The following is an 8,690-nucleotide window of genomic DNA, read 5'->3' on the forward strand; positions in this document are numbered from 1 at the left end:
TTCACTCTAGGACAGTATATCAAGGTTGTATAAGACTGCATTATATGTTTTTATATACTGTGTTTTTATATTGTTAATCTCTGTACGGGATTAGTTAATAAATGCTTCTTTATATACACAAATTGTTATCAGTTTGACTAGACTGCGCAGCCAATTCGCTATTTTTCGATGTATATTTTGTTCAGGATCGCCAAATCGGGGAAATCCAACATGTTGCATTTTCCCAACGCACCGATCTCAGCGTCTGGGAATCAGGAAAATTGCGGCAATCCATTGCTGACGATTGGGGGGCATTAGTTAGCATTTCCTAAAAAATAATTCAGGTCTACCCCTCAAGTCAGTGTAAAATAATAAAACTAATGGGAACAGATTCTAAAAATTGGTAGACAGAACGCCCCACGTAAAGGCTGCATGCGTTTCAGGCAGACAGTCGTTAGTCACAACGCTTCCTAAGGCAATAAAAATCCTCACCGCCCACTGCTAAAGCTGTGATTCCGAAAGGTTTTATTCGTGTGTCACAAAACGAGCTCTATTTTTAATTTAACATTGGCATGTTCGGGAAAAGAAAGATATATGACTTGTGTGTAAGCCAAGAAAATACTCTTCTAGGTGTAAACGGCTGTCATTAGGATGGAGAATGTATGTGATTTTTCGCACACGCCCCTATTCAATAAACTGTTGGATCCGGTTCAAAGTCTAGTTGTGACTTTCCTGCACCTCTGGCACTGCGAGGCTAGTATACAGCCGGCATCTGACATTCACGGGACGCAGTGATTCAGTTAAGCTGCCATACGCATCATATTAGAGACTTCGGGCCTCCAATTGAGAGTGTGTTGGTGGGGGGCATGTTGTGCGTTTCACACTGTTTATGCTCCGGAACCAACTGTACATACGTACGGACAATGCCGAGATGTACTTATAAAAACCATGTAGAACAGCGCTAACAGTGAAAAAAGATACAAGCACTAGCTACATTGTATTATGTATGACTTTAGAGAAACCTCATGGACCGTAAGTGAAAAAAGAGGAAAAGAACATTTTAATAAAAAGGCATAAAGACGTGTCCTAATACACTACTGCTGCAGTCGCACCAAACAGCGATTCACGGCGCTCTAGGTCCTGTGCCACTCGGCTTGTGCCAAGCATCTTTTCTGCGTCTTTTTCAACTGATGTTTCTCAGTCACAATCTGATGCGACAAACCGCTTCTTGTGTATCAAACTGCCACTTGTATATCTGTGTGCATCTGAGTCCGAATCTCTATATAAAGCGCTACGATACAGCGGGCGCAGCTTTTTTTCCACGTTCCGTTGTGCTTCGTATACAGATTCGGATGCATACGGATATACAAGTGTCACACATCAAATAAATCAGTGCGGCCTCGTGAAGTGGTTTGTCTCACCCAATTGCGACTAAGATGCATTTTTGGGGGGAAAAAACGCTCGGTGCAAGCCAAGTTCACAGGGCCTGCCAGCTTTCTCGCGCCGTATGGTGTATCGAGGCTAGGTGTATGAAGGCACATCTGTATGTTCGTTTACTCATATGTATGTTCATTTACCCAACAAGTCATTGCAATATTAAAAAAATATATATCTTAAGTATATCACATTAAACACTCTAGCAACAATATGTGAGTACCCTGGAGCCTTAAGGTGCGTAAACACTAGGCGATATGTCGTACGACATATCAGGCACATCGTCTTGTGTGTACCCTGACAATGTACGCTCCCGCGGGTTGTCAGCAACATCCTCCGTCAGGCCCTACATGCCGAATGCAGAGTGCCCATCCCCCCCCCCTTGTCGCTCCGTCACTGCCCGCATCGGCAAGTGTGTATGCATTTGCCGATGCCGGCTCTCCGGCCGTGTCCCGACGCTGCCGATGTTGGGCTGGGAACACATTGTCTAATGTTTACCCAGCATTAGGAACAGTCCCAAATGGATAAAGCCTCAATTCCTCTGTGCATGAACTTAACCGTATATGCCAGGAGCATTTCTAGAGAGGAGGGGGCCCGTGTGCAGTCTCCAACATGGGCCCCCTCCTCTCCGCCTGGCGTCCGGCAGCGGACTGAGATGTGCGGGGACAGCGCCTGAGTTATAGACTCTGGGCACTAGAGTGTGCCCAGAGTCTATAATGTATGCACAGGTCACTGGGAAAATGGCTGCGGCGGCCATTTTCCCTGTACTGCGCATGCGCAAACGACGGGAAACTGGCCGCTGCGGCCATTTTCCAGTTGTTTAAAGCACTGGACCCCCGCACCGAGGTGGGACTTCGGAGAGGTAAGTAATATTATGGGTGCAGGGTGTGCGGTGCGGGGCCCCCCTGGACCCAGGGACCTGTGTTCCCCGCACACCCTGCACCCATTATAGATACGCCCCTGGTACATGCAAACAATCACCGAGAAAAAAGCCACTGATCTTAGTTTATAAAGATAGTTACCAACCCCAATGCCCAGTGTTTAGTAAGAAGTAGCCGATGTGTTCCGGGCGGGTACTGGTTGAGGCTTTGTTGCGTGCAGGGAGGTGATAACCATGCTCATTACGTGGTGGGTGAGCGGCTTCCCACTGTGCAGTACCGCCGTGCAGTGTGTATTATCTCACTGCGTAGTCTCTCTCTGCGTGGTGGATAGGGGTGTTACCAGTAGACAGTGCCGCAGTGTGATCCCAAGTCTTAATGCACACCATGGCCCGATCAATCGGTGGCCATATACCATTTCTAACAATAAAATCTGCTGATCATACTATAAGAAGTTCTGCACCGTGGAGGGCAAACAAAACTTACCACTCTTAGGGGACATGTAGGGAAATAAGCTTCCTCACAGTTTGGATCAGTGGTCCTTATCTTGTGGTGGCCGATTTGAGCTCAAGTCTCTGCCCAATTCTTCCCAGGACTCACTGATGATCTTGGCTCTGCTGTATCTGAAGATGAGGGGTTAGCACAGTAGGGTCGGACTGAGGAGGGACGGCTTGTAAGTAGTCTATGATAAATATGGATTGGGCCCCTCTGTGCATTAGCCCCTTACAAACTGTATTTTAGCAGAGGTATTGCTCTGAACCTGACCGGTGAGCTGAACTGTCTTATTGGGTCTCATTGGTTTAAGGCAGTGGTTCCCAAACTGTGCGCCATGGCACGCTGGGGTGCCTTGGGACACTTGTAAGGGTGCCTCAGGTTGGTTGTCCAGCACCAAATCAAATTATTAATGGTCAATGTAATGTAAATATGTGGAGAAACGGAAGCACAAACCTGTCCACCACCACATAACTGACCCTAAGGATGATCGGTAAGCACAATTTACTTCACTTTACTACTATACTAAATTTTTTCTGAATTTCTCAAAAAACAAACTTTTGGCCTAGGGGTGCAATGAAAACAATTCTGATACTCTAGGGTGCCAAGATTAAAAAAAGTTTGGGAAGCACTGGTCTAAGGGGTCTAGTCATTAGTACAATGACAGTAACACCTCTTACAGTAGGTGTTCCCCAAGGTTCCGTTCTTGGACCTCTACTATTCTCCCTCTATACGTCCTCTCTAGGTGAACTCATCAGCTCGTTTAACCTCCATTATCATCTCTATGCTGATGATACTCAGATCTACCTTTCCTCCCCTGACCTTCCCCCTCTCTCCTCACTCGTATCTCCAACTGTCTCTCTGCTATTTCTTCCTGGATGTCCCAGCGATTTCTTAAACTTAATATGTCTAAGACTGAGCTGATCATTTTCCCACCCTCCAACATAACCTCACTTCCCACTATTTCTTCAACAATTGATGGCACAACTATCTCTTCTAGCCCCAAAGTGCGCTGTCTTGGAGTTATCCTGGACTTCTCCCTTTCCTACAAACCACATATCCAGAGCCTCTCACAGTCCTGTCGTTTCCATCTCAAAAATATTTCCAAGATTAGACCCTTTCTCACCCAGGATGCCACCAAAACCCTCATACACTCACTGGTCATATCCAGATTGGACTACGGTAACCTTCTCCTATCTGGCCTCCCCAACTCCCATCTCTCTCCTCTCCAGTCTGTCCTCAGTGCTGCTGCTCGACTCATCTTCCTCTCCAAACGCTCTACATATGCCTCCCCTCTTCTACAAGCCCTCCACTGGCTCCCCTTCACCTTCAGAACCCAATTCAAGGTTCTCACACTTGCTTACAAAGCCCTAACCCATTCCTCTCCCATTTACATCTCTGACCTCATCTCCCTCCACTCTCCTGGCCGCCCCCTTCGCTCAACGAATGCACGCCGCCTCTCATGCCCACTGATTACTTCCTCCCACTCCCACCTCCAAGATTTTGCCTGTGCTGCTCCCAACCTTTGGAACTCTCTCCCTCTCCCTATCAGACTCTCCTCCTCTTTACAATCCTTCAAACGGACTCTCAAGACCCACTACTTCATCAAAGCCTTCAGCTCCCATCCTAACTTGCTGCAACATGCTCCTTCCTCCGTTTACCCCATCTGTGTCACTCCTGTTTGTATGCCCCTCCCCTTTAGAATGTAAGCTCTTACGAGCAGGGCCTCTACCCTCTTGTGCTTCTACATACTTTACTTTCACCTACTTCTTACCTCCCACCAGGGCACCTAACACTTGGTTGCTTGCGCTCTGTTGCATATCTAGGTGTTATGGTCACTTATGTATCAATGTATATTATCCATGTCCTTGTCCTATTTTGTACTGTAAGTCAGTTGTCAAATTATTTGTTTGTGTACTTTGTAAGGCGCTGCGGAGCACTTGTGGCGCCATATAAATAAAGGATGATGATGGTGGTGGTGGTGGTGGTGGTGGTAGTGGTAGTAGTACTGGAACAGTGGCACTTCCTAATGAGTGGGGACCTGAGGCAAACCTGACATTTATTATATGATGTCTGGTAACCATCTCTTTTGTTACCGTCACATATATAGGCATCAACAAAAATTACCAGATTTGATTTTTGGCCACAATGTTGAGGCTACGGGAGGAGATATCGGGAAAATATGTATACAAACATTATATATATATATTATGCCTGGCTGGCTGGTATTCTGTAATAATGGTCAGCATTACAAATATGTCTTACGTTTGTGTTTATTTGTAAGTCAAGTTTTTACATTTTTAATAGCCGTTTTAGATTACAATATCCCGATTTATCAGCAACTCCTTTGTTGATAATGTTAATTTTTTTTATTTTTTTGTAGGTTAACTTAGATGCCAGCACGAGAGAGCTTACAGAACACAACCTTCTACTCCCTACACGCACAACCTTTGATGAGGCACAACGCAGGATATATGGCCTAATGGAGCGTGACTCCTATCCCCGATTCCTACGCTCTGACCTCTATCAAAGCATGCTCCACCCACCTAATGGAGCGTGCTGAGGGAGAAATATAACATGACGACATCGGGGATAGCAAGGAGTCAGCCGGACCCACCCTCATTTGCCCATTGGGGACAAATTTTCAGAAGCTGAATGGACCAACTTTGAAAGGTCAATTTGAAGGACTGAATGACCCATGTCAAGGTGGAGTCAACCATGCCAAAGCCTGTTAGGAGTGGCCATTTTGATCAATGAGTTTCTCTCAAAGAATGCCCCCATTTTGACCCAGGATGGACCAAATTTCTTCTATGCCGGAGCCTGCTGGGCTAAGCCATTTTGAACAGTAGAGCTTTTGCCAGTAGCCATTTTGAATCAGAAGGGAGTCAACAATGGAAACTTTTGATTCAAGATGGAGTTCTTCATGTCAGCACTTGTCGCCTGATAGCATTGGCTAATCTGAACACTAATGGATATGCACAGAGCCATTTGCTATTTCTACCAGACCAAGAGATTTCTATTTTGCCAAGTCTGGCTTGCTAATAGCAAGAATAGGCTGCCATTAAAAGACGTTTGGTCAATACAGACAGCTTCTCTAAATTTTTAACACTAATTACATCTGCAAAATGGACCCAGTGATACCAAGAGATGGAGGCCTATGCATGTAACAGTGGCCATTTTGAACACTATTAATTTAATAATCATGTTTTGCTGATTTTAGGTAGATTTCAAACAGTTCTATAGTTTTTACCCTGTTCTGGTGACTGCCATTGTAAAAACTTCTCAATCCGGTTCCTGTATTTTACGTTAACTGCATTTGGGGTAAAAACAAATCGACTTTCATGTTAACAGGCTAAAATCTGTGGAAATTAAGAGAGTTCTCAAAATTAGAAAATATCCTGTAGTTGCCCTCAATTTGTAATTGTATTCTGCTTGATGGAAATCGGCCATTTTGAACAATGACGTCACGTGATCCATCTGCTATTCTGAACTCTATACTCTGATGTATATGTTTTATGAAAGGGACTGCATTTTGGAAAACTGCTGGCTGAAAGTGCCGCTCCTGTCCCCAAAGTCTTCGCCGTTCTTAACAGTATGGATAACCTTTGAAGCCTTGCGCCTTTTTCTTTGCACTGTTAATGCCTTTTGCGCCTTCTCCGCCATCTCCAATGCCTCCATATTGATGCACTGATGCCATTTCCCTCTACCCACAACATTATGCATGTCGCTGCCTCAGTTTAAGCGGCCATTCTAAAGGTGGCCCACATAGCTGTCACCTCTAAATGTCGTCCATTTTGTGTGTATGTGAAAGCCCTCATTGGTTCACCCTTGTCTGTAGTCATCATGTTAGAAATAGTGTCAGCCATTTTGAAGTCCCTTCCCTAGCAGGGATCCAATGCTCCACCAGTAACCCGTTCCTTGAAAAGGGACATTTGGACATTTTTTTTCTGTTACAGCCTGCTTCTGAGCATCGTTCCCTCATGACTTCCCTGCTTGAGACCTGTGGAGTGTTGTACATCATTTATTTGTGGTTATAAGTACAAAATCAGGAAAAATGTGGTTTTTGGTTTATGAAGTCTAAATGTTTTTTATGAGTAAATCTGTAATTAGTCCTACGCACTGAATAAAGATATGCAGTATTCACTCGTCTCCATCTCTTGGATTATTGCACCATGGTCATCTTTACTTCAAATAGTTAACCCCATAAATATAGAGGCCGGGATACCAAAAAAAAGCCCTTTCAATGGCAAAAACACGTTTTAGCTAAAACCAAAAAAAAGGCTTTGTGCCATTTGGTTAAGTTGTGCCTTAATATTAGAGGTGTCGCGGAACCCGATGTTTTGGTTCGGCAAAATCACCCTCAAGTGTTTTGGTTTGGTTTCGGATTTCTTATAAATGTATAAAAACAGCTAAAATAATGTCATTCTGACCTGTTTGCATGTGATTCAAAACCTAAGATCTGGTTTTCCGATCCGAACTTATGGGTACACCCAAGCCGGGACTCGGTTCTATTCAGAACCCCAAAAGTGATCCGAACTGGGACTATGTGTAACTCGGAACCCCAAAGTAGGTATGTGTTCGGCAAAAGCAAACCGCTCATCGCTACTTATAATTAACCTGGCAAATGCCGGGTCTATCTAGTCCGCTCCTGTCCCATCCTGCCTCCTCCCCGCTGCTGTCCTGCCTCTTCCATGCTGCCATTCCTCCCCCTCCAATGTATTACTTACCTTACCCTATTCCTGGCACAGTGGTCCTCAGACTCCTCTTTGGATGGTCTGTACAGGCTGTCCCGTGATTGAAGTGGGATCCATTGTGGGGGAAGGGGGAAAGACACTTTGGCTCGCATTTCCCATGGCATAGACAGAACAACTTAAGGCATTATATAATAGATATGTGTAGATAGATAGCTATAGAGATCTATGTACATTATATATGTGTTTTGTGTGTGCATATTATGTGCATATTATATATATATATATATATATATATATATTATAAACTAGCTGAGTTTTAACTTTACAGTTTTGGTTGTTTTAGTCTTAAGCTGGCCACACACTAGACCAACTTTCATCCAACCATCCAACTTGTTGATTGGTTGGAATGAAAACCTGGTACCGTATGGGAGTAAATGACAATCATCAATTTGCTCCTAAATGCCAGAAAACAGATGAAAATGGTCGATAGACAAGTTTGTTAAATGTTTGAACTAAACAATTTATTCAAACAGCAGTTTTTGTCCATTTACCAGCATTTGGGAGCAAATTGCTGATTGTCATTTACTCTCATACCTTACCAGATTTTCATTCCAACCAATCAACTAGTTGGCTGGTTGGATGCAAGTTGGTCTAGTGTGTGGCCAGCTTTAGATCAGGGGTGGCCAAACTCGGTCCTCGAGATCTACCAACGTTTGCCAGGTCTCCTCACAGAATCACTAGTGAAATAATTAGCTTCACCTGTGGATCTTTCAAAATTGTCAGTGAGTAATGACTACACCTGTGCACCTGCTGGGTGACCTGGAAAACGTGAACTGTTGGTAGATCTGGAGGACTAAGTTTGGCCACCCCTGTCTTAGATCATCTGCCTCAGTGTAAGTGACTTTGACCATACAGAGGCTGATGGACCATTGAACGCAAGTTGGACATAATCGCTCTAGCATAGCGTGCATGGACTAAATGCGTACATTTGCCTGTGTGCAGCGTTGTACCCCTCTGCGGTGCACCCATTTCCTATGCACATGGCTCATCTGGGCGCACGTGCACCAGCCTATACTTGGGGCAAATATTACACCTTGAATTTGTTTTTGTTTTTTATGCTTCCGTCCAGCTCTGCCAAGAACGCATAGGCTGCCGACACAGACTCTCTCTGAACATTGCCTACGTGAGAACGCCCTGTACAAGAGCCGTTACG

At 44.6% G+C, this 8,690-nt stretch overlaps 1 protein-coding gene across 2 annotated transcripts in view; it reads left to right on the forward strand.

The window, feature by feature from the left end:
- Positions 1–6,926, forward strand: part of LOC148513696 (regulator of G protein signaling 3-like) — a 61,189-nt gene extending 54,263 nt beyond the window's left edge. For both annotated transcript variants that reach the window (XM_088481522.1, XM_088481521.1), the window contains exon 7: positions 5,167–6,926. In XM_088481522.1, coding sequence (XP_088337648.1) covers positions 5,167–5,346 — 180 coding nt within the window. In that variant the 3' untranslated portion in view covers positions 5,347–6,926. The remainder of the gene's footprint in view (positions 1–5,166) is intronic.
- Positions 6,927–8,690: the final 1,764 nt, after the last annotated feature.

This window comes from Taudactylus pleione, unplaced genomic scaffold, assembly GCF_031769625.1.
Source record: "Taudactylus pleione unplaced genomic scaffold, aTauple2 ptg000274l, whole genome shotgun sequence".
Lineage (NCBI taxonomy): Eukaryota > Metazoa > Chordata > Amphibia > Anura > Myobatrachidae > Taudactylus > Taudactylus pleione.